The sequence below is a fragment of the Saccopteryx leptura genome, chromosome 9 (assembly GCF_036850995.1).
Source record: "Saccopteryx leptura isolate mSacLep1 chromosome 9, mSacLep1_pri_phased_curated, whole genome shotgun sequence".
In the NCBI taxonomy this organism is placed as follows: domain Eukaryota; kingdom Metazoa; phylum Chordata; class Mammalia; order Chiroptera; family Emballonuridae; genus Saccopteryx; species Saccopteryx leptura.
Genome location: NC_089511.1, coordinates 86,259,275 through 86,286,265, shown reverse-complemented (window position 1 = coordinate 86,286,265; position 26,991 = coordinate 86,259,275). Strand labels below are relative to the sequence as shown.

At 37.0% G+C, this 26,991-nt stretch overlaps 1 protein-coding gene across 7 annotated transcripts in view; it reads right to left on the bottom strand.

The window, feature by feature from the left end:
* The window catches only part of CCSER2 (coiled-coil serine rich protein 2), a 164,357-nt gene that overhangs the window by 55,309 nt on the left and 82,057 nt on the right, over nt 1–26,991 (bottom strand). For 6 of the 7 annotated variants that reach the window (XM_066349889.1, XM_066349890.1, XM_066349894.1 and 3 more), the window contains one exon: nt 22,430–22,625. In XM_066349889.1, coding sequence (XP_066205986.1) covers nt 22,430–22,625 — 196 coding nt within the window. Of the gene's footprint in view, nt 1–12,326; nt 12,576–22,429; nt 22,626–26,991 lie in introns of those variants that run through there. The other variant, XM_066349893.1, reaches the window with a different exon arrangement.

Below are 26,991 nucleotides of genomic sequence, written 5' to 3'. Positions count from 1 at the left end.
CACGTGATACATTTATCCGTCCCACCCTAAAGGCTGGTCTGTGAAAATATTTTCTAACATAAAACCGGTCCGTGGCCCAAAAAAGGTTGGGGACCACTGGTCTAGACCATGGAAGTCTTGCATTGAAACAAGAGTGCTAAGATAGAAGACATAAGCATGTAGGTCCCTTTGTTTGTCATTTATTGTGCTGTACACCTACTAAAATGTCTAGGGATGGGACCTAGGAATGTGAATTTAGAAACTTCAATAGGTAATACTGATTGACAGTGAAGAAGAAGAATTTGCCAAATTTCCAGCATAGATAAATTACATTTTTAATGGTGATGTCATAGGGGCATGCAGAATTTGACTTGACAGAGGACGTGATGACCTATTGAGTAACTAATGTTCTCAGAACACCACCTTAAAAATGCTTTAAAAAAAAAAATTTACAAGACTCATGTCAGTAAAAAGTTCAGCTCTGTTGTAAATGGCTTGACATATAAAGCCAGGGCCAGGCCCAAGCCCACATACAAGTATATATTTGAGAAAAGAAGGACTATAACATTTGACTTATTTCCAAATATCTATAAAATCTTTCTGCCCACTGGAAAGCAGGAACCTCAAGGATGAGAGACACACAAGCACACAGCACTTTGCCGTGGACCTGGGGGTGGTTGTGGGAAAGATGCAGCGGAACAGAAAATATAAAACATCAGCTTTCAGGGAGAACAAACAAGAAATGGAGCCCAGGGATACAGACAACACCAGTGAGATGGCAAAGTACCAGGAGCAGAGGAAAGTGACTCCAGAAAGTTGTATGTAAATTTCTAGCTTCATTGTAAGCAGTGCTTGCTTAGATCTTATTCTAAATAGCATATCAAAGACTCAGAAATAAACTAAGACCCCTGCCCAGAGCCCAAACTAGCCTCTGGAAGGTGTATACTCAGACCAGATCTGAAGACTATGGCAAAGATTTTGAAAACAGATATGATGTTAAAAACCACAATCTCATGCTGGCTATTTGGAACTTGCAGGCTCAACCCAACCAAACCATTTTCCTGATTTAAAAAAAAAAAAAATCAATATTCGCCACAACATTTAAACAAGGTCAAGAACCAAAATTACTCAACATATAAACAAGGAAAGTCTCAATTCATACAGGAAGACAATCAACCAATATTAATGCCAAAATAACACAAAGTTGGAATTAATTGAAGAGAATTTAATAGTGCTATTACAAAAATTAGAAGAGCGAACTCTTGAAGGAAATGTAAAGAGAAAGAAAAATAAAGTCTCAGTAAAGAAATACAAATGGAAATTTTAGAACTGAAAAGATTTAATAACCAAAAATTTTAAATATACTGGTGAACTAAGGGCCAGTGTACGAGATGATAGAGTGAACTTGAAGGTAGATCAACAGAAATCATCCAATTTAAACACTAGAAAGAAAAAGATTGGTAGAAAAAAAAAAAAAACCATAAACAAACAAATATCCCAAAAACAGAGCTTGCTAAGAGAAATGTATTTGAAGAAATAATAAATTTACAAATCTTAAATTTGGTGAAAGACATAAACTTTCATATTACATATAAGCTCAATCTAAAAGAATAGAAAATAGACAAGTGTGTTCTCTAAAATAAGGGAATTTCTCTGGAAATCAACAACAGAAGGATAATGTTCAAACACGTGGAGGGTAAACAAGAAACATCTAAATCATCCCTGGATCAAAAGAAGAAGGCTCAAGGTAAACTTAAATATATTTTGAATTGAAGAAAAATGAACACATAACAAAATCTGTGGAATGCATGAGGTGTTTATATCAAAACAAATGTTTCAACCCAAGTGCCCATCAGTAGATGAGTGGATAAAAAAAGTGTAGTACATTTATACAGTGGAATACTACACAGCCATAAAAAAGAAGGAAGTCTAACCTCTTCTGACAGCATGGGTGCCCCTGGACAGCATTATATTAAATTAAATAAGACAGTCAGAGAAAGACAAGTATCATATGATTTCACTCATATGTGGAATCTAATCAACAAAATGAACTAACAAGCAAAATAGAGACTGACTCATACATACAGAGCAGGCTGACAGCTGGGGTTGGGGGCTGGGTGAAGGGGGTGGAGGGATTGAGCAAGAAAGGACAAAAAGAAAAATACCCATGGACACAACAGTGCAGGAATTGTGGAGAGCGGAGGTGGAAGAATGCATTGGGAGGATAAATGATAATAAACAAAGACTTGACTGAAGGGGGGTGAACACAATACAGTGTACAGAGATGTGTTAGAGTTGGGCACCTGAAACCTGTTAACTAGTATAACCCCAATAACTTCAATTAAGAAGAAAAAGAAAACAAAGGTTGACAATCAACCCAGGACAAGCAGGAAAAAAAAAAAAAAGTAGAAATTAATGAAATTGAAAATCAAGAAATGAGAAATAGATAAAACCAAAAACAGGTTTTATGACAATTGCAAAGCCTCTAGCAAAGTTGCCAAAGAGCAAAAGAGCATAAATCAAACACTTACCAGGACAAAGAAGACATAATTTGGGAATGAAAGTAGGACATCATTACAGATGTCTCAAGCATTAAAAGCAAGTAAGTCAAGACTACTAGTGAACCTAATGCCACAAATTTGACAATTTATACAAAATTAAGAAATCCTTCAAAAACCACAAGTTATCTAAACTCACCCAAAATGAAACATCCTGAGTAGATCTATGACTATTAGTTAAATGGATTCATAGTTTAAACCTTCCATAAAAAAAAATAATAAAGGCCAGATATTTTCCGGGAAAATTCTTCCAAAACTTAATAGAATAGTATCAATTCTACATAATCTTAGCGAAAACAAATCAAATTAATTAAATTATAAATGTAATAATCAAATCCATGAATTAAACCAGCATTTCCCTGATACCAAAGACAGTGTAGCAAGACTATAGATTAATATCCCTCATGGACAAAGACACAAAAGACCTTCACACAATATCTGTGAACCAAATTCAATAATATATAAAAAGGAAAAAGCATGAACAAGCAGGGTTGATGCTGGGAATGTAAAACTCATTTAATAGTCAAAAAATAATGTGACCCACCTTTATCAATAGATAATATCGATCTGATTATCCCAATAGGTACAAAGTTTCGGACAAAATTCAACATCTGTTCATGATAAAAACTCAGCAGCCAAGTAGAAAGAAAAGGGAACTTGCTCACCTGGACGAAAGCCATCTAAAATACCCTACATTTAACATCATATTTAACAATAAAAGACTGAATGTTATACCTCTAAAAACAGAAACAAGGCACATTCACTATTGTACTGGAATTTCTACTCACTGCAATAAACTGAGAAAACTTTTTTAAAAAGACAGACAAGTAGGAAAGGAAGAAATAAAACTATCTCCTGTCAAATGATATGGCTTTTGGTGTAAAAAGTATCAAAGTATCTACAAATTCTACTAACTAAGACTAACACATGACTTAGGAAAGTCACAAGCTACAAGGTCAATATGCAAAAATCTACTATTTATATGGAAAAATACAACTGAAAATAGAGAATACACATTTTATTCAAACAATCACAAGAAAAGTCATAAGAATTGACTGCACTCTATGTCAGAAGTTTTACAAACTATCGTCAGTCCATTGGACAAATCCAGCCCGCTGCCTATTGTTATTATAATTAATGAACTAAGACTGGTTTTAATATTTTTAATGATTGCATTTGAAATGATTTTATAAATAGCCACATAAAAAAACTCAATTTTGCCTTGTTCCTGAAAAAGCTAAAATATTTATTATGTGGCCCTCTATTCTCTAAAAAAAAGATTTTTGTTCTTTGTTTTCCCTGCTTTAGGACACAAAGAATATATCAACACATAGCAAAGAATTTATATCAATTGATATTATTCCTTATTATTAATGTACTAAGATTAGAAATCAATTAAAAGTGAAAGACCCATACACAAAACCAGTATTTTTGAAAACTGAAAAATAATATTCTTAATAAAATAAAGTTATAATATAGTTATTTATAAATTTATACTAGTTATTAATGTTTAAATTATTGCTATACCTCAAAATTTTAAAGAAACGTAATTTTTTAACAGTCTAGCAGTCTAGACTTAGATCAAAAAGATAAAAAGCTATTATTTCCATCAAAGCACAAGAGCTTAAAGATCAGGTATAGAACCCCTAACTGAACCAATTTGTTATGTCTAACTGTCCACCACAAATTAATAACATCATCTCTCCTCCAAATAATTCTGACATAAACCGATGGTAGTACTCTCGATTAAACCTCCATTAAGATGAAAAAGAGTGCAAGCCAAACTTCGGAAACAATTTGAGAAAAGCTTCTTTAAGCGTTACAGGGGGCGGGGGTCAGGGAGGTAGAGAGACACCTTAAAATGAACAGAAAACATAATTTTTAAAATGTCTGAATAACAATCATGCTTTCAATGTTCATGCTTCACATTACACATACTAAGGAGCTAGCATTTATTAACCACTGCTGGGCACTGTTTTAAGCATTTTGTACAATCAATGCAAAAATAACACAAACTACAACACATCACTGCATAAAATATGAGCAATTTGCAGTTACCTTATCGTCCAAATATCCTGGGCTGTATTACCTACACAAGTGACATGCCTCAGCAGTTTGTTTGAGTTGTGATTAGGAATTCTGAACTCTAAATGCAGGTAACCTTTAGTTAATTAACTCTTGTGTTGTAGCATTTTATTAAAGACGGAAAAGATCAATCAGCCTTCCTCTATTCTTAAGAGCATTAGAGGACTACTGACAGTAAACCATGTCATTTTTTTGACACAGCATAGAGGTATACTTTTGTTCTAATAGCATAATTCTTCTACATATTAACTTGCTGGAAAACCCTATAACAAACTCCACCTTACCCAAATAGTTCTTCCAGGAGTTTGCAAAAACTGGGATTTTCCTACAAGTTCCAGAGAAGCTACAATGGACATGAATACTTGAAATGACTTACAAAAAAAAATTGGCAGCATTGGCCAACCTCTGTTGACAAGCATCACCAGTGATGTCAACAAAGCCACCTGTGTTTCAGATATCCAAAGAAACAATCACAAGAGGCATCTTAGGAAAGGGATTAGAGGATAAGGAAAGATTATTTTTTCACTATCTTTTCAAAAAGTCACTTTTTTAAAAACAAAAGTATATGGATGAAAAATCCTATAATATCACACAGACTCTAGAATGTGCACTGAGAATAATTTTAAGTAATGCTGTAAAATTCACTGATGGGATTTAAAAATCTAAGAATTCAAGCTACAGTAGGGAGGCTTTAAAAAACATGGACTCAAAAAGCCTGCTTTTAAATAAGTTCTTCAGAGATGAGGAGATCTTAACAGGCAGTTGGGACAAATTTTTAAAACAGAAAAATCACCAGGCATTCAAATTGACTAGAATGTTGTTATATATGTACAGACTATAATATTTTAAGCAAATATTAATTACAAATTTCTTTTGTTTAGATTTTTAAATTATATCTAATATTTAATTTGTACATACATGAATCAGACATCATTTTTCAAAGGTTTCTTTTGACACTTAAAAATATTTGAGCCTGACCTGTGGTGGCGCAGTGGATAAAGCATCGACCTGGAAATGCTGAGGTCACCGGTTCGAAACCCTGGACTTGCCTGGTCAAGGCACATATGGGAGTTGATGCTTCCAGCTCCTCCCCCCTTCTCTCTCTCTCTGTCTCTCCTCTCTCTCTCTCTCTCTCTCTGTCTCTCCCTCTCCTCTCTAAAAATGAGTAAATTAAAAAAAAAAGTCCTTCATAAAAAAAAATTATTTAAAAAATATTTGAAATTTCTTTGAATTTAATAAAATTTCTAACATTTAATAAATTATTCAAAACAAGAGTAGAGAATATAACATACATATGTGAAAAGCTTTCAGATTTAGAATAAGATGAGTGGAAATAGTGAGAAATTTTGAAATAGACATAAAACTAATTGAGACATTTTGCCATGATGAATCAAAATGGGACATTCAAACTTTTGAGGATAGTGTAAACAGCTTTGAGGAGTTGTAAGAGGGAACTAAATAATAAAACATTAAATGACTGACTCTGGGACTTCATCACAATATACATATTATAAAGGTTAAAGTTCATAAAGTAAAGTTTAGTATTTATAAAGGAAGATACTTTACAAATGCATACAATTCCTTTGTTTACTTTTTCACTTCAGTTAGGCTCATCTGTGTTTAAAGACAACCTCTAATAACTGATCATGTCTCTTCCATTTATAGTAAATAAAGCTCCTTTGTATTAATATTTTTACTTGCCACAATGATATCTAGTGTCACTTAAATATCTTTCAGCCAGTCACTTTTCTTTAAATTTTATAGTATAACAAGATTACCACTATAGTAATAATTCATGCCATGTTTTTACTGTAACTCCAAGTGTATTCTTTACATATTGATATTTACATTATTTTCTTGATGAATATTTACTTCTGTGTGAAATTAGATATGCTTTTATTTCAAAATTTCTTGATAAAATTATTGACTACCATAAAAAAATAAAAATATTCACTCTTCAAACATCTGATTTTATTATAGTACAAAACAAGAAACTATTAAATAATGGCTCCTATATTGACTTTTTTTCAACATTTACATTAAAACCCTTCTAAATCCAACTGTTTTTCAGTAGGTACTTCAGCACATACTTTGGATTTTCTATCCTCTCCTACTGCTGCTCTACATTCTGTGTCTATCTCATACCCTGCTCTAAAGGGTCCTCTTCCTTTTCTTTTTGTCCTAATGTGTACATATCATAGTCTTGGGTATTATTAATTCTGAAGTCATACTGATGAATCCTGAAAATAAAACCATTGTGATTTCAGCTGAAATTGTATTATGTCTATAAATAACACTGGAAAGAACTATAGGTTCCAGTCATACACACAGATGCTATCTTATCTTTGTCCTTTGTAACACATCAGTCTTATAATTATTTAACATCCGAATGTCCTCCTAGACATAATGTTCAAGGATTAAATTAATCTTTATAATGTATAGTCTTTCTATAGAATGTTAGCATTTTCTTTAAATCTTTTGTACAAAGTTTTGAAGGGATTTTTTTTTAAATAAAACATCACACAAAATGGCAGCGGAGAAGGCAGACACACAGACTCCCAGCTCACACCACCAAACTGGATTACAAATTAATTTAGGAACAATCAGCGTGAAAACCAACTTTGGATTAAAAGAACAGGTCTCAAAAACTAAGGAGCACCTGACCAAGTGGACAGAGCATCGGACTGCGATGCAGAGAACCCGAGGATCATCTGGTTTGAGCAAAACTTACCAGCTTGAACCCAGGATCACTGGCTTAAGCAAGGGGTTACTTGGTCTGTTGTAGCCCCACAGTCAAGGCACATATGAGAAAGCAATCAATTAACTAAGGTGTCGCAACGAAAAACTAGTGATTGATACTTCTCAACTTTCTTCGTTCCTGTCTGCCCCTCTCTCTGACTTGCACTCTGTCTCTGTAAAAAGAAAAAAAAACAACTAAGGAGCAAAGAAGAAGCCACACAGAGCCTGGTAGGGAGCACTGAGGCGTGGTTGGTCTCCCCTGTTTCCAGAAAGGAAGGTGGGGGTAAGACTGAGAGCCCAGAAGAGCTCTCATTACAAGGAGAAGAGAAGAAAATATCGCTCACAGCCACTTGCCTGGGGACCTGGGAATGAGGTGTGCTGAGAGGACTGGCTTGTCTTCCAAAAGGAAAGTGGGGAGGGAGAGACAGACGGTGACGGAAAGAGGAATGCATGAGATGACCAGAGAAGCTGATTCATCCAGTGCGGAGGCGGTCATAGCTGGGGGAGGGGTTGAACCTGCAACAAAGCACAAGCCTAAAATGGTTCCGGGTGACCAACCTCCAGAAAGCTCTCCAGCTCCAATCAGAGCAACAAGGTATAGCTAAAAACATAAAGTGGGGAGGAGGGGCAGTAACTAAGGTCTCCAGGGAGATCTGAGATACATCTCCCCCTACTGAAACGGAAAAAGCACCCTGCCACCAGAGAGAAGCTGGCAGATCGGCCTTCAGAGTCTCAGGTTACACCCACCGCATTCTGGGATACAGCTTCAAATAAGGCCCCTGCTGAGATCAGTAAAAAAAACTACCACTGAGTTAAGAAAACTGAGAAGAAAACAAACAAATCAAGACTTCAAAGAAGCTCTACAAGGTAAGGGGATCACAGCTGGAAGAAGCCTACAGTCATAGAGAATAATGGGTAGGCAGAGAAGCATAAGTCATAAGCTTCTACAAGATAAATCCTCTGATAAAGTCTTGAACAAATCGAAAGTAATCAAATTACCAGATGCAGAGTATAAAATAATGATTTTTAGGATGCTTAAAGATCTCAAAGCTACACTAGATGGATTTAATAAACATTTCAGTCAAGAAATTGAAAGCATCAAAAAGGACACGAAAATCATAAAGAAGGACCAGACAGAAATGACAAACACAGTATCAGAAATGAAGACTATACTGGAAGGAATTAAAAGCAGGCTGGATTAAGTAGCGGATCAAATCAGCGACTTAGAAGACAAGATAAGTGAAAGCATGGAAGCTGAGCAGCAAAAAGAAAAGAGACTGAAAAATTCTGAACCTAAAAATAAACCCGCACCTCTATGAACAACTGATATTTGACAAGGGTGGTGATAGCATACAATGAAGTAAAGACAGTCTCTTTAACAAATGGTGTTGGGAAAATAGGACAGCTACCTGCAAAAAAAAAACAAAACACCACCACCACCAACTCACACCATTCACAAAAATAAACTCAAAATGGATAGAAGATTTAAATGTAAGCCATAAAACCATAAGCATCCTAGAGGAAAACATAGGCAATAAGCTCTCTGACATCACCCGCAGCAATATATTTGCTGATTTATCTCCACGTGCAAGGGAAATAAAGGACAGGATAAACAAATGGGACTATATCAAACAAAAAAGCTTTTGCATAGCTAAAGACAATATGAACAAAATAAAAAGGCAAACCACACAATGGGAAGACATATTCGACAATATGTCTGATAAGGGGTTAATAACCAAAATTTATAAAGAACTTGTAAAACTCAATACCAGGAAGACAAAGAATCCAATCAAAAAATGGGCAAAAGAGATGAATAGACACTTCTCCAAAGAGGACACACAGATGGCCAATAGGCATATGAAAAAATGCTCAACATCACTAATCATTAGAGAAATGCAAATTAAAACCACAATGAGATATCACCTCACACCAGTCAGAATGGCGCTTATCAACAAAACAACACAGAATAAGTGCTGGCGAGGATGTGGAGAAAAGGGAACCCTCCTGCACTGCTGGTGGGAATGCAGACTGGTGCAACCACTGTGGAGAACAGTATGGAGATTCCTCAAAAAATTAAAAATTGAACTGCCTTTTGACCCAGCCATCACACTTTTAGGAATATACCCCAAGAATTCCATAGCAGTTTGAAAGGGAGAAATGCACCCCCATGTTTATGGCAGCATTGTTTACAATAGCCAAGACCTGGAAACAGCTCAAGTGTCCGTTAGTGGATGACTGGATTAAAAAGTAGTGGTACATATACACAATGGAATACTATGGGGCCATGAAAAATAAGGAAATATTATTTTTTGCGATAACATGGATGGAACTAGAAACTATTATGTTAAGTGAAATAAGTCAGGCAGAGAAAAAAAAATATCATATGACCTCACTCATTTGAGAAATCCAACGAATAATATGAACTGAGGAGTGGAATAGAGACAGAGGCAGGATCAAGGATCCAGAAGGAAAGCAGACAGAGGGAAAGGGGATGATAGGATGATAAGATAGGACGAGAGCATTAAAGCAAATCCTGGAGGGAAGGGGGGAGGGCGTTACAGGGAGGGAGATGGGGGATGTACTGGGGAACATGGGTGACATTAGAACCTACGTAAACACAATAAATTAATTTTAAAAATGCAACAAAAATAATAAATTAAATAAAATATCACAAATGTATCTCAGCAAATATATCAATAATTCAATTTTTATTGATCCAGTCATTACTGAATTATTTCTAATTTAAATCTATGATTTATTATCCTTGGAATCTTGAGTACCGTTACTATTAATCTACAACTACATGTTTTTCTTCTTTTTTTTCTTTTTTCGACCATAACCCACAATAAAAAATACATTGTATAGTACAACTAAGTACACACATACAAAAACACACACATACACATACATACATATATACTGCTCACAAAAATTAGTGGATATTTTATCATTCATATTCATTTTGAAATATCCCCTAATATTTATGAGTAGTATACATAAACATGAACGTGTGTGTTTATATCTGAATAAAGATGGATGGATAGATGGGTGGTAGATAAGATATATAAATATCACATTAAAAAGTAGTTTCACAAAAATGTATCTGGTCTTATTACATATGAAACCCCCTGATAGTTTCTACACAACTCTACTTTATTAGGAAAAAATTATAGTTACCATGGACAGAATTTATTTCAAAACCCACTAACCAGTTATAATATAAAGTTCTAATATAACACATCATCAGTCTGACCAGGCGGTGGCGCAGTGGATAGAGCGTCGGACTGGGCTGCGGAGGACCCAGGTTCGAGACCCTAAGGTTGCCAGCTTGAGCATGGGCTCATCTGGTTTGAGCAAAATCCCACCAGCTTGAACCCAAGGTCGCTGGCTCCAGCAAGGGGTTACTCGGTCTGCTGAAGGCCCGCAGTCAAGGCACATATGAAAAAGCAATTAATGAACAACTAAGGTGTTGCAACGCGCAATGAAAAACTAATGATTGATGCTTCTCATCTCTCTCCGTTCCTGTCTGTCTGTCCCTGTCTATCCCTCTCTCTGACTCACTCTCTGTCTCTGTAAAAAAAAAAAATTAAAATAACACATCAGGTACAGAAGAATTGTATCCTCTTTATCTTCATTACTTTATAATCCTTGGTACTCAGTAAGTGCTTAATGAAGTAAACTGAATGATAGAATAAAAATAACTAAATGAATGTTAAAGTAATTAAAATTAGCTTTTGGGAAACTATATAAAATTGTGAACAATGCAAGCAATTAAAACCCTTGACCTTCACATATTTATCACTGTTGTTATTAGTTAGTATATAATAGTTATCACTTTTGTTATTACTGTTAGTAATATAACAGTTAATATATCATAAATTGCTTTCTATGCACCAGACACTATGCTTAGAACTTCCTCTGGATTTCCTCATGCATTATTCACTACAGTCCTGAGAAAGAAGCTATATAATCTCCATATCTTTTATTTAAAAAGTTAGGCATAAAAAGTAAGTTTCAGTATTTTGTCCAAGATCACACAACAAACAAGTGAAAAAACTGGTCTTAATTCAAATTCTGATTTTTAAATTATTCTTATTAACTTTCAATATTAATATCTAGAGATTCAGTACTGTCCAATTACCCCACAACTAAAAACAACTCAAATATCCATCAACAGATAAGTGGATAAAAACATAATTCCATGTACAATGGAATGTTATTCAGCAATAAGGAATGAACTGATACTTATAAAAACATTAATATCAAAATCATTATGGTGAGTGAAAGAATACAGAAACAAAAAGAATACACAGCAAATGGTCTAGTTCAGATAACATTCTAGAAAAGACAAAAGTTTAGGAACAGAAAGTAGAGCAATAGTGGCCTGGACCAGGTGTGGGAGAGGACTGAGCACAAACGGACACGGGAGAACTTCAGCAGCTCTGGGAAAATTCTGTATCTTGATCGTGGTGGTGGTGGTTACACACACTGCATATATTCATCAAAACTCAAGGTGTACACTTACGAATGGAACACTATATGTGAATATAAAATCTACCTTAAAAAAGTTGATAATTTTTTTTATTTGCTTCTTCTTCCTTTTCATTTCCCTTTTCCTTCCTGAACAAGCCATTAGATGAGACAGAGAGATAGGTGTCCACCCCAAAAATCAGCCTAGCATGGAGTTTAGTATGCAACTGGGTGACCTTGAGAAATGCAATTAAATCTTGGCACCTTACTTTTCTGATGATTAAACTAGGATTACTGCTGTCCTCTCTATCTAAGCATTGCTGTGATTTAGACAATACTACTATGAAGTAACCCTGAACTGTGTACTGTGTATAACAAAAACAAAAAACAAATCAAGCACAAAATATAATAAAAATTGTAACTACATCTAGTGAAAAAAATAGATCACAGGCCAAATACAAGGGTTTATAATTTGAAATTTTTATTTGTGTAAAGTGAGAATTTTGTTCAAGGGGACTCTAACATACAGAGACCTATTTAATAAAATAAAGATTCCATTGCCAGGTTTGTCTGAAGGGTGATGGAAAGGAGAGTGCTGGAGTGTGCCTTCATCTTCTCCTCTCCCTGCTGTTCCCGTCGGTATCTTCTATCATGCCACTGTGTGCAGGTCTCAGTCACACAGACTGGAGTAAAACATCCTGGTTTTATCAATTATTAGCTTTCTGAGCCTCAGCTTCTTCAACTCTGAAAGGAAGCCAGTACACCTACTTTTCAAGGACTAGAGATAATATATATTACAGAACCTAGAACAATGCATACCAGCTACGCAATGTATGACCACTATGTAAGTTTTACATACACAACTCTGTAAGACAGATGCATGAAAAACAGCAATAAAATTAAACTATTTTCAAAACAATTAAATTTAATAACTTTATTCTGAAACCTGGATGTTGGCAACTGCCTTCTAAGTATTATGATTTAAGCCATTCCCTCTGCTAGTCATTTTCCACAAATCCCTTCAAGTACGATTTTTAAAATATCAATTTGGCCAGTACGACCATGTCCCTCATAAGGTTTACTACTGCCTACAGAATAATGCCCAAGCTCCTTCTGTGGCCCTTTACACTCTACCCTAAGCCGACCTTTCACTCCTGCCTCTTCTCTAAAACCAACATTTTAACCACATCCAATTACTAAATTATCTTTGAACAGAACACATACTTTTTCAATAACTCTTTATCTTCCCCAAAACAGTAAATACGCATTGTAGAAAATCAGAAAATGGAGATTAAAAAACAAATACATCACATTCTCACCATTTAGGTATTATCACTATTAACGCTTTACGTATAACCTTCTGGAGATACAGATATATAGATATATGATCATAGAGTGCACACTGTTTTTATAACTGTTTCCTTTAGTCAACAATGTCTATCTTTTCATTTCAGTAAATCTACTTCATCTAATATATAGGCCATATTCACATTTCCACAATAGAACCAAAACATCCTTTCTAATTTATCTATCCAACCATTATCCAATTCAAAAACTCACATTACCTCTAGTTGTGCCTTAAATTTATTTTAATATAGCACTGTCATCTACTAGCACCAACTTTTTAGGACACTGACAAGCTAAAGAGATGTTACTACATGTTTTTCCTACAGAATTTTCATCAACCTGAGTTTATCTGGTTCCTTCCTCCCTTATTCTGATATCACCTATTTATCCTGTAAAAAGAAAGTTGTACGTAATGACTTGAGAAGTTAAAAATAAATTTGTTTGGCTAGAACATATTATGTGTAATTCTGTGTATAATTTTGTGTACTATACATAATTCTGTGTATCACATGAAAAGATATATAGTATCTGGCTAATCCAACTCAGTGATAGGAAAACATCACTGAATTAGTAAGGTAACAACAGTTTGGTCTCTCCAATAAACGATTAAGTGTTTTTCTCTTGCAACCATAAAGTAATTTGTATGGTTTTATTTTAGTACCATATGAACTGTCTGGGAACCCACTATCCATTCACCTAATGGTTTTAACAATTAATAATCCAGGCATAGAGCAGAGATTTCATTAGGGTTTTTAACATGATGTTTTCTTAATTCTATCACACTTTCTACATTTATTTGCTGGCATTCTTCAGCAAAGTTGAACTATGTTTCATCAAGGGCCTCTTTAGTTATTAAAATATAGATCTCACTATAAATGCAGCATGAATGCTTAATTCTTTCCTATTAATAAGCATTTTTAAGGTAGAAATTATATTAAGTGTATCAAGTGAGCACTGGCCTTCCTGGCTCTCTCTCTGTTGAGCATCTTGTGTACTCATGGGTTCTCCTCAGTCATTGTGAGAAGTGCAGAGATACCTTTAAAAACCTGTAGCTCTGCCCATGCTGACTCCCCTGACCTCCCCCAAATTCTCCACCTGACCAACTCAACTCTTCATTCTCTGTCATGGCATACAGTTAATCTCTTCATCTCCATTTCCAGAGCAGCTATTTCTTTTCTTTCTCACATGCTCCATAAAGATACCTCTGAGGTAACATTTGATGGCTTATCATTTTCACTGCCTGGATTTGTCTTCCACAGGTAAGAACAGTATTTTATACAAGTGTTACACAGTTTCATTTGTAGATCAATTCTGCTACACAAACTGTCTCCTGTCTGAGATACAATAAAAAGCGTGCATCAGCCCATAAATCAACTAGTCACTAAACACAGTCTAGCCTGGCTCAGTTCTTTCCTTTGGTAGGAAGAGTTTGTGGAAGAAGGATGAATTGTGTTGATTTCCATTCTGGCAAGTACTACTTTAACTCTCAATGGACCAGTAACAAACACTTCATGTACAAGCTACTCTGAATAGCTCTGAATCCAATCAATTTACGTTTACTTCCAGGAACACAAAAGGAATACAAACTACTGTTCACAGAGAGAAAAGTCAGTGTAGAAGGAGTGGGGCTCATGGGCATGTAGAGACATCTTTTCTTTTCTTTTTTTTTTTTTTTTTTTTTGTATTTTTCTGAAGCTGGAAACGGGGAGAGACAGTCAGACAGACTCCCGCATGCGCCCGACCGGGATCCACCCGGCACGCCCACCAGGGGGTGACACTCTGCCCACCAGGGGGCAATGCTCTGCCCCTCCGGGGCATCGCTCTGTCCCGACCAGAGCCACTCCAGCGCCTGGGGCAGAGGCCAAGGAGCCATCCCCAGCGCCCGGGCCATCTTTGCTCCAATGGAGCCTTGGCTGCGGGAGGGGAAGAGAGAGACAGAGAGGAAGGAGAGGGGGAGGGGTGGAGAAGCAGATGGGCGCCTCTCCTGTGTGCCCTGGCCGGGAATCGAACCCGGGACTTCTGCATGCCAGGTCGACGCTCTACCACTGAGCCAACTGGCCAGGGCTGGAGACATCTTTTCTGAGGTGAAGGATAAGTTGTTGCATCTGGATCTTTCTACAACCAGAGAAGAAACATAATACCAGCCTCTTTGTATTTTACAGGCAACAGAGTCCTCACTTAGGTGGGTTATTCTGGCTCATTTACCTAGTGACCTGAACAGCTACTAGTGATTAAGACTCAGATCTGAGGTGGCGCAGTGGATAAAGCTTCGACCTGGAACGCTGAGGTCGCTGGTTCAAAACCCTGGGCTTGCCTGGTCAAGGCACATATGGGAGTTGATGCTTCCTGCTCCTCCCTTCTCTCTCTCTCTCTCTCTCTCTCAATCTCTCCTCTCTAAAATGAATAAATAAATAAAGTTTAAAAAAAAAAGATTATTATGCTTGACCTGTGGTGGCGCAGTGGATAAAGCGTCGACCTGGAAACGCTGAGGTCGCCGGTTCAAAACCCTGGGCTTGCCTGGTCAAGGCACATATGGGAGTTGATGCTTCCTGCTCCTCCCTCCCCCTTCTCTCTCTCTCTCTCTCTCTCTCTCTCTCTCACTCTCACTCTCTCTCCTCTCTAAAAATTAATTTAAAAAAATTAAAAAAAAAAAAGACTCAGAAGACTCAGAAGGCTCTACACCAGGCCCTGGCTGCTGTGCAAGCTTCTCTGCCACTTGGGTCACAGGATCCAGCAGCTGCCATGGTGCCTGAAGTGTCAGCATCAGAGAGTGATGCTGTATAGAGATTTTAGCAGGCCTCTGTAGGTGAATCTCAAGTGCAGGCCCTCAGGATCAAAGCTTTGCAGCCTCTGTGGATAACTACTCTCCTTTGAGACAGAGCTCTCGGCCTACTACTGTGTCTTAGTGACTAAATGCTGAATGGCAGGCCACCCAGTTACCAATACTGAGCTACCCATCATGTAATTGAGTATTATCTGACACACAAAGTCAGAAAGCTGGGTGTGCACAGCACATCCCATTATCAAATGAAAGTGGTATAGATGTGACAGGGCCCAGATAGGCCCCGAGGAAACAAAGTTACATGAAGTAGCTCAAATACCATGTCTCCCATTCTGCACACAGCCTTCTCTCTTCCAGACTGCACTACGGTCTCCTGGGGAGTTCTCTACAATTAGGTGATAGAAGAAAAGAAGACTTGGGTCTGGTTTATAGGTAGTTCTGTACAATGTATAGACAACATTGACAGGTGACAGCTGCAGCACTACAGTCTCTTTCTGGGACACCCAGAGGAGCAGCAGTGAAAGGAAATCTCCTCCCCCCCAGTGGGCAAAACTTCAAGCAGTGCCTCTGGTAGTTCACTTTGCTTAGAAGGGAAAACGGCCCACTGCGCAGTCATATACCATTCATGGCTATGGTCAAAAGTGTGACTGAACAGCCCCAGTCCAGGACCAAAAAGCAACATGCTTAAAAAAATGGGTAACAAGGGAACCTGGGGAAGAGCTATGTGAATGGACCTCTCTGAAAGGGCAAAATATATGAAGATATTTGTGTTCTATGCAATGCTCATCAAAGAGTAACCTTAGCAAAAGAGGATTTTAATAATCAAGTGGATAAAATGACTCATTGTGTGGATACCAGTCAGTCTCTTTCCTTAGCCACCCCTGTCATTGCCCAATAGACTAATGAACAAAACAGCAATAGAGGCAGAGTGAAGTTTATGCAGAAAACAGCCACATGGCAGATCTGGCTATGGTCACTGCTTAGTGCCCACCCTGCTGGCAGCAGAGGTCAGCACTGAACCCCGAATGTGGCTAACCGGCCAGGTACCTGGTAGCAGGCTAATTTTTACACTGCACTACTTCCAGCATGGAAAGCCTGCAATCTGTCCTTACTGAAACAAACACTCCAAACATGGATTTGCTCCCCTGCTCACAATGCTTCTGCCACAGCTGCCATCCACGGACTTAGAGAACGCCTCCCCAGTGTGGGTGGGCCTCATTCAGTTTCCCGAAGGCCTGAAGAGGAGTAGGGGTGGACTAAGGGGAAATTCACTCTCTCTCTGCCTGTCTGGCTTCAAGCCAGACACTGGTCTTCAGCTGCCTTTGGACTCAAACTCATACTGGAATTGAAAGCACTGGCTCTCCTTGATTTCAGGCCTTCAGACTCAGACGGGAACATACCATCAGCCCTCCTGGGTTTTCAGCTTGCCAACTGTAAATCTTGGTATTTCTCAACCACTATAATCAATCCCATGAGCCAATTCCTTATAATAAATGTCTCCACACACACATACTTTCCCTCTCTGCTCTTTTTCTCTGGGGAACTCAGACTAATTCCAAAGGCAATTCCTTCAAACTGATATAGACATTAAGGGAAAGTAAATCTAGGAAAATGCCAAGGAGGGTTCTCACTTGTTCTTATCAAGCACAGCTTCTTGACTGGGTCCAGGAGATCAAGAAAACAAAGATACAATGAGAGGCCACTAGATTAAGAGGTTGCCAGCAACTGAGGCAGGTAAGGTAACTGAAAAATTCTTTGATTAAAAGCAATCTAGAATACATTTGTTGAGTACTAGGTAATAGGAATTTTATATAGTTAGATGTAAAGTTCACAAGAGTGCTATAAAATTCTGCTACTTCCAATAAAAATCAGGTTAAAAATCATTTTTATGCTATTTACATTTTCATTAATCATTTCTCTTTAGTTTCCTTATATAAATTTAATTCAGTGTTATATGAAAAATAGCCTAACTAACGTTTGTTAAAAATAATCAAGAAGAAGAATTCTGTCTGAGTTTAAGAAACACTGCCGTGGGGTAAGACCCTTTCGGAGAGAACAGCAGAGTAAGAGAACAAAAGACTGTCCTGTGTGCAGTCAAGACCCCAGACTTTCCAGACCGTGCCAGGCAGAGCAGCCTCAGGCCGGCCCCTTTCTGGTGACATACACAATGTGTAATGACAAGATCAAATTCGGAGCTGTGACCCAGTGAAGTTTCCTAAGGAAGCATTCACACAAAGTAATTTTTGTAATATTTTTTCTCTGTATTTTAAAAAGAGGAGGAATTTTATTGGAGATATGTTTACCTTCTCTGTCCCTTAAATCTATACTAAAATGATAGTCAAGAAAAATTTTAAAATATAAACTTTAGTAAGTGATTTAGCAGGACTGGAGGAAGACAAAACTGTGTATATATAAAATATGGACAAAATTTGCCCTGCAAAAACCCCAAAGAGGGTCAACATGTTAGATACAGAAAAAGGTAAGCATAAGACCTCTCAGGGTTAAAAATATAGGACTTAGTTAGAAGTCTGTATAAGGAAATAACAAAATCCCAGTCTTCTACCTCTATTTCAAGCAAAAATATCAAAGGTTTCTACTACAATAAGCTCAGAAGGAAAAATCTTCCACTTAGTGTGGGTCCTGAGAATCTACCAACATCCATCTATCACAGTAAAATAAAACAAGCCAGTACAAGCCAGCTCATATATGGAGTCCTGAATCAACTTTTTAGTTCCTCACTCTTAAATATTAGTAAGTAACAAAGAATTATTATATATTTGTAGAGTCTAAGAAAACAAAAGAGCCTGAGAAATCTTAACAAAACATAATAAAAACATTCTACTTAATATAGTTACTGACAAAACAAGAACTGAATAATATGAATAAGGAATGAATGGTATACAATAAAGATTTCTTGGATATTGAAAATACGATTGCCAAAATAAATAATTCCAGAAAAATAGAAAGCTGGAATATGAAGTTGAATAAATAAATTAGAAAACATAATCAAACCCAAAGAATTGGAAAATATAAAAAAAATAAAAAAATAAAATAAAAGCCTACAAAACAATTCAGAAGTTCTAGTTTGTGATTATCAAGAATACCAGAATCTGCCTGACCAGGTGGTGGCGCAGTGGATAGAGCATCAGACTGGGATGCGGAAGACCCAGGTTTGAGACCCCGAGGTTGCCAGCTTGAGCGTGGGCTCATCGGGTTTGAGCAAAGCTCACCAGCTTGGACCCAAGGTCGCTGGCTCCAGCAAGGGGTTACTCGGTCTGCTGAAGGCCCAAGGTCAAGGCACATATGAGAAAGCAATCAATGAACAACTAAGGTGTCGCAATGCGCAACGAAAAACTAATGGTTGATGCTTCTCATCTCTCCGTTCCTGTCTGTCTGTCTCTGTCTATCCCTCACTCTGACTCTCTCTCTGTCTCTGTAAAAAAAAAAAAAAAAAGAGAGAATACCAGAATCCTTGCTGGATAGCTTGGCTGGTTAAAGCATCATCCCAATGCGTAAAGGTAGCGGGTTCAACCCCTGGCCAGGGAACATACATGAACAGATTTATGTTTCTGTCTCTCCATTTCTCTCACTCTTTCTCTTTCTCTTTCTCTTTCTCTCTCTCTCCCCCCCTTCCTTCCTTCCTCTAAAATCAATAAATAAATTTTAGCCTGCCTGGTGGTAGCACAGTGGATAGACCGCATGCGTCCCCAAACTGCGGCCCCCTGAGGCCATTTATCCAGCCCCTGCCGCACTTCCGGAAGGGGCACCTCTTTCATTGGTGGTCAGTAAGAGGAGCACTGTATGTGGCGGCCCTCCAACAGTCTGAGGGACAGTGAACTGGCCCCCTGTGTAAAAAACTGGGATACCCCTGGGATAGAGCATCGACCTGGGATACTGAGGTCGCTGACATAAAAGCAGGGTCACTGGCTTGAGCATGGAATCATCAACATGATCCCATGGTCACTGGCTTGAGCCCAAAGGTCTCTCACTTGAGCCCAAGGTTGCTGACTTGAGTAAGGGGTCACTGGCTCAGCTGGCACAAATGAGGAGCAATCAATGAACAACTGAAATACTGCAACTAAGAGTTAATGCTTCTTATCTCTCTCCCTCTCTCTCTCTCTCTCTCGCTAAAGATAATTAATTTTTTAAAAAAATATAAGATACAGAAAAACAGGGTAAAACAAACAAAAAATCATAGAAATGACTTAAAATTTCACACTACATGACTTTCCAAATACACTGCTGCTCACAAATTAGAAGATATTTCAAAATAAATATGAAGCAATAAAAAAGAAGCATTTGATTTTCTTTTATTAAACAAGAATATCAGAAAAGCAAACAAGTCAAAGAAAGTTGTTTGATTATGCAAATGAGATGCAAAAGCAACTTTTATTTCATTGATGAAAATGTACTATACAAAAGGCTGAAAGTACAGGGGTATTTGTACTTTCCAGCCAAAAAATTAATATCACTCAAAGGAGAGTAGATAAGAAATTTTCAATAACACAGTAACTAAAATATCTAACATCCATTTAACCTCTCTCAGGAAATAAATGAAGGCTGTAATCTAGAAAGATGAGAGAGTAAACCAAAGCAAAAAGAAGGTATGTTACCCAGGAAATCAGCGGACCCAGTCCCAGAACATAACACAAGTAAGCCCCTGAAAACAGCTCTAGAGACGCTTCAGGCAGTAGCCTGCTCAGACTACAAAAGGCTGACTGAAGTGGGGAGAGGGACAGAAATACTGTTTTCATTAAGCCTCTGGATACTGTGTGAGTTTTTAAAAACCATATATATGCAGCACACTGAACTTTTTAAAAATTCAGTAATATTGAAAGGAAATAAGAGGTAATTATATGGAGTCTTGGACTCATTCAGCTTTTAACATTAGCACTCTGAGAAACTTGAAAGATATCCTAAATAGATTTTGCAATTTTGTTCTCATAATTTTGTTGTTACTGCATAAACAAAAAGTCAATTTGATCAGCATTTGCTATCTAAAATTTCAGAAGTCATAAGCCATTAAGAGATTCAGTTTTTCATAAAAGCATCTCAAAGAGTTTTCTATTCTTATGGTACTTATACACCTATTCTTTCAGAATTCTGCTGCTTCTCTCATTACTAAAGGTGGCCTGGTCTTACTAACTGATATTTAATCATGCTTCATGTTTCAGGATTATGCATAAGCCCTGACACAACCAGGGTATGTGGTATAGTTAGCCTGATGACTAACGCAAATAAAATACTGAACATACTTTAGCTATTTCCTATGCTTTTTATCTCCTCTTTCCTTTGACTCTGAAGGCCCTGATCAGAAAATCTTCATCCCAGTCTATCTCCTACTACAGCTATACTAAGTTATAAACTCTACGTCTGTATATTTCAAACATGAAATCCCTTCTGCCTTGACAGGAGTACCGGAATCACATATCTGAAAAGCAGCCTTACTTTCTTGCTCTCAGCCATGGCACAAAAAACTTAAATATCTATAAGAATGGAGACAAATAGTCCAGGAAATCAATCACCAGGTAATAGAAAACAATTTATGTAACTTTAACAAGAGTATTTACACAAATCATCATTACTGACATAGGAGAGCCATATTCCACTTCTCAGCAGGTATCATGAGTTTGGTTTTAATTACCACCATAAATTCTAAAACTTGGTCCCTACTCATAATTAGCTAGAATATACAAACCTGGGGACGATGAGAAAGTAAGTTGAGCAGGGAAGACTGAATGTTATTTTTGAACAATAATTCTAGCTAAATTTGGCTAGCCTACAAAAGACAAATAAAGATTTAAAAGTAAACAAAAATATTCACATTTTAAAATCAGTATTTTATTCTTTAGTTTTCTGCTGTGCAACTGACCTTGTCTTTAAGTGTTATTCATTCAAACAAAGAAAGTACTATTGAATCAGAAGCCAGATTCAACTGTCAGTTCACCCTGTGTCTTTTGACAAAGTCACATCACTGCTGAGTCTAGATTTTCTCAAATAAAAATAAGACTGAGAAAGATTAAACTTGAGGGTTTCAAACAAAACTGCAAGTACATGCTCATGTAAGTAAAAACTGCTGTTGCTTATCTCCCGCCTAGCTGAAATTATAGAGGCAATCACTGAATGTCTACTGTGTTGCAGGTGTGAGATCTCTCAACTTACAACCACTACCTCTTATTCTCTCGATAACCTTATGGTACTATAAAATAAGGTACTATAAAAATGAGGAAACAGAAACAGAGACCGGCTTACCCAATATTACACAGCTCACAAATGCTGGGGCTCTACTGAGACCATCATGCAAAATCCCATGTCTTTTCTTCCACAAAAGTTTCTGTTATGTACTATTTATGATCTTTATTTTTATAGAAATCTAGACATTAAAGACCCAATAAAATTTTTTAAGAAAGTAATGTCAATCAATCTTGCAACTCAAAATATCAGCCGAAAACGTACATCATGTTCTCACCTGATGCAGCAGACGCTTCAGTTTGAGCAGCTGTGTTTTTACAGCAGTACAATCCTGGACCATGTGCTGGAGGGTCATCTCATCCAGGATCACTGTATTTTCGGGCATGTCTACAAACATCTTCTGAGCCTGGAAAAAGGGGGTCCCTCCATAGCTTTCAAAATGTCCCAAAGGAGCTTCTCTGTAGGGAGAGCCTCTGTAAGGGAAGGAGAAGTTGGAAGTAAAAGATATGCAACATGATTTCAGAAAGAAATAAAGGTAAAAAATGATTGCAATGATTATTATAATTCATTTATCATGATCACAGAGCCTCTGACTTTCACTCACTTTGAATCTGTTTCCACTAAAAAAATCCACTCAGGTCTAGTTGTCATTAACAAAATTATCTTCTGCACTTCCTTCTTTTGTGTATTTTACAAATTGATTGAATAAACCTTATTCCTTAGAAATTTAAATAGAAACAAAACACTCTAGGGAAAAGCCTTGCCTGGAAAAAGTTACACTTTTTTTTCTACACTGATTGTCTGCTTTTTATCTTCTGACTCTAATTGGCCTTAAACATCCCATTGTTTTTCAGCCCAATAACTCTGTGACCCATGTTAATACCCAGTTTGGACACACCGCTGAACACCTATTTCTTGAAAGTCCCAGCAGAAAATTAAGACAGATGAACTTTTATTTCTTTGTTTTTACATTGTTGATATGTCATCTTTTCCAATAAAGGCTAAACAAGATTTTATAAATCTTGTTTCCTAATCTTAACTACATTTAAAAAAATCTACTTTTAAAAAATTAAAACTTCCCTTTAGTTTCATACAATATTAATTACGAATGGTTTAGAATTTTTTTTTTGAACATTTAACACTAAAGATAATGTGTTTCATGGATGTGAAAAACGCAATGTTTTAACCAGAAGTAACAGCGACAGCAATTTAAAAGGTACTTCATTCATACAACACATAATTCCAGTTGGTTCTCTTTTTTTCAAATTCATTCTTTCAATTTAAAAAAATTATTAATTTTAGAGATAGAATAAGGGAGGGAGTGAGAGAGACAGAAACATCGATCTGCTCCTGTATGTGCCCTGACCAGGGATCAGACATGCAGCCTCAGCATATTGGGGCGATGCTCTGAGCCAACCAAGCTGTCTGGCCAGGGCTCCAGATGGTTCCTAAGAACATGCTGAAAAAATATTCCCTCATTATAATGGCTACGTTGTATCAGAATTAAAGGCAAATCTATGATGCATTAAATATGCAGAAGTCACAATGCATTAAATTTTAATCATATTTAAAAAGTAAAAATATGATTTCTACTAAATTTTCTAGCTTTGAACAAATATTTCCAAAACTAAATTATCAAATATTCAATGAGCTTGTTTTCATATTATTTTTCTCTGAAACTATTTCAGGCCTGATTTTTCTTTTATCTCCCCCAAAACAATTTTTAAACACTTAAATTGTTGATTCATGTGCTACTGACTAAAGAATAGACAGAGAGTAAACCCGAACAGAGAGTGCAGACATTCACCCACACACAGAGCCAGCTGGTCCTTCACAAAGAGCAAAGACAATTCAAAGAAGAGAGAACAGTCTTTTCAACAAATGGTACAAGAACAACTGGACATCCATATGAAAAAACAAATGACCTCTCACAAAAATTAACTAATATCAAAGACCTAAACGTAAAACGCAAAACTACAAGATATCAAAGGAGAAAATCGGGTGACCTTGGGTTTGTCAAAAAAGTTGTTAGATACAACATAAAAAGTACAATCTATAAAAGAAAAAATTGACAAATTAGATTGCATAATATCAAAAACATCTGCTCTGTGAAAAATAACATTAAGAGAATAAAAAGACAAGACAGACTTGAAGAAAATATTTTTAAAATATATATATGATAAAGGACTGATTTTAAAAAATACAAAGAACTCTTAAAATTCAAGAAAAAAACAACTCAATTGAAAAATGAGCAAAAGATCTAAACAGACATCTCATTAAAGGTGCATAGATAGCAAATAAGCATATGAAAAAATGCTCAGTTATATATTGTTAGGGAATTACAAATTAAAACAATGAGTTATCACTAAACACCTATTAGCATCATTAAAATCCAAAAGACAACAATGAGTTCTGGTGAGGGTGTGCAACAGCAGCTCTCATGCACTTCTGGAAGAAATGCAAAATGTACAGCCACTTTGCAAGGCACTGGCGGTTTCTTACCAAACTAACCTTAATTTTACTGTGTAGTCCAGCAATTGTGCTTCTTGTTATTTACCAAAATGAGTTAAAAAACTTATACACATAAATGTTTAGAGCTGCTTTGTGTATAACTGCCAAATTTTAGAAGCAATTAAGATGCCTTTCAGTAGGTGACTGGATAAACAAATTGCAGAACATCCACACAATGAATTATTATTTAGAGGTAAAAAGAAATGCGCTATCAAACCATATAAAGATATGAAGGAAACTTGAATGCATATTGCTAAGTGAAAAAGTCCAACCACAAAAGGCTACATACTATTTCCATAAATTATATGGCATCCTGGACAATGCAAAGCTACGGAGACATAAAAGATTAGTGTCTGCCAGAGTATTGCCAAGGGTGGTGGGACATGGAGAGAGGAAGGGATGAACAGGTGGAGGATGTAGGATTTCACAAGCAGTAAAGTTATTCTGTATGATACAGTAACATTAGATACATGCCATTACACATTTGTCAAAGCCTACAGAATGAACACACAAAGAGTGAACCCCAATGTAAAACTATGATTTTAGTTAATAAACGTATCAATATTGACTCATCAGTTTTAACAACTAATGCAAGATAGTAATAAGAGAAACTGTATAAAAGAAGGTAAGAGAGTATACAAGAATTTGCAGTTCTTTCTGTTCAGTATCTTTGCAAACCTAAAACTGCTCTAAAAAATGAAATCTATTAATTATAACAAATAAAGAAAAAAATGACAGAAGGAAGAAAAGGAAGTACTCCCAGAATGGCAGAATAAATATCTTCATATATTCACTCCTCCATAAAAGCACTGAGAACTCTGACAAATTAGTCAAAATCAACTTTTTCAGAACTCTGGAAATCAACCAATTGCTTGCAACAACCAAGGAATACTTATGTGGTGTTTCAATTTATTCTACTGCCATAGCTATCTCCCTAGCTCTGTGATAGCTTGAAAAATAAGTCTTACAAGCATGGCAGCCATGAAATTCAGCAACTACAGAGTGGGCTGGGAGGTAAATGGTGTTTGAAATTCTCCTAAAAGTACCATTTCCAGAGAACTGAAACCATTTGACCTTAACTGGTTCCTCCCTAGAAATGGTCCATTCTCAGCAGTTGTTTTTATTTGACTAGAGCCTTATCTCTACTATATTTGTTGAAAAAATATCAGAGACACTTGTTTAAAATCCCAGCTGCCTGAGACAATGATACCAATTGGGGCAAATAAGATGACCAAAAACCTCCTAAGGAAAACCTGAGGAATGAGATGTCCACAGGAGGTTGTGAAATGCTCCAATATATTCTTGGGCATAGAGAAGGCCATACACATGCACAGGGATGTGTACGTGCCAAGGAAACACGTGAGAAGGCCTAAATTTCTCATGTTTTGCCAATCGTGAGCCTCTTGAGCAAGCAGGGTACTGCTTACCGGGTTGTTGAAGGCAACAGAGCCCCGTGGCAAAGGCTAGAATACTTATTGGTTCAAGGGCAATAAAGGAAATTGCTGTCTAATCATTAGCTCAACAAACTCCAGAATACAATTAACAAAAAGAAAGATACATCATTGTAAAAGTCAAAAGCCAAAGAAAAAGGTAAGAATTCTGAACACAGCAAATAAAAAAAGTAACCTATCATGTAGAAGACATGCTGAGAAAAGATTAACAGCTGATATTTCATCAGAAAACAAGAGTCGGCCCTGGCCAGTTAGCTCAGTGGTAGAGCATCGTCCTGGCGTGCAGGAGTCCCGGGTTCGATTCCCGGCCAGGGCACACAGGAGAAGCACCCATCTGCTTCTCCACCCCTCCCCCTCTCCTTCCTCTCTGTCTCTCTCTTCCCCTCCTGCAGCCAAGGCTCCATTGGAGCAAAAGTTTGCCTGGGCGCTGAGGATGGCTCTGTGGCCTCTGCCTCAGGCGCTAGAATGGCTCTGGTTGTGGCAGAGCGACGCCCCCTGGTGGGCGTGCCGGGTGGATCCCGGTCAGGCACATGCGGGAGTCTGTCTGACTGCCTCCCCATTTCCAACTTCAGAAAAATGCAAAAAGAAAAAAAAAAGTCAAAATGTTAAAAGACTGTCAACCAAGAATTTAATATTCAGCAAAACTATCCTTCAAAACTAAAGAGAAATTAAAACATTCTCATGTAAACAAAATATAAATAGAAGAAAAATTCCTCAACCTGATAAGAGAGTCTATGAAAAACCCACAGCTTAACATTATATTTAACAGTGGAAGAGTGAAAGCTTTGCTCCTAAAGGAGACAAAAGACACAGATGGCCACTCTCACCACTCTCATTCAACACTGTACTGGAGGTTCTAGCCATAGCAATTACTCAG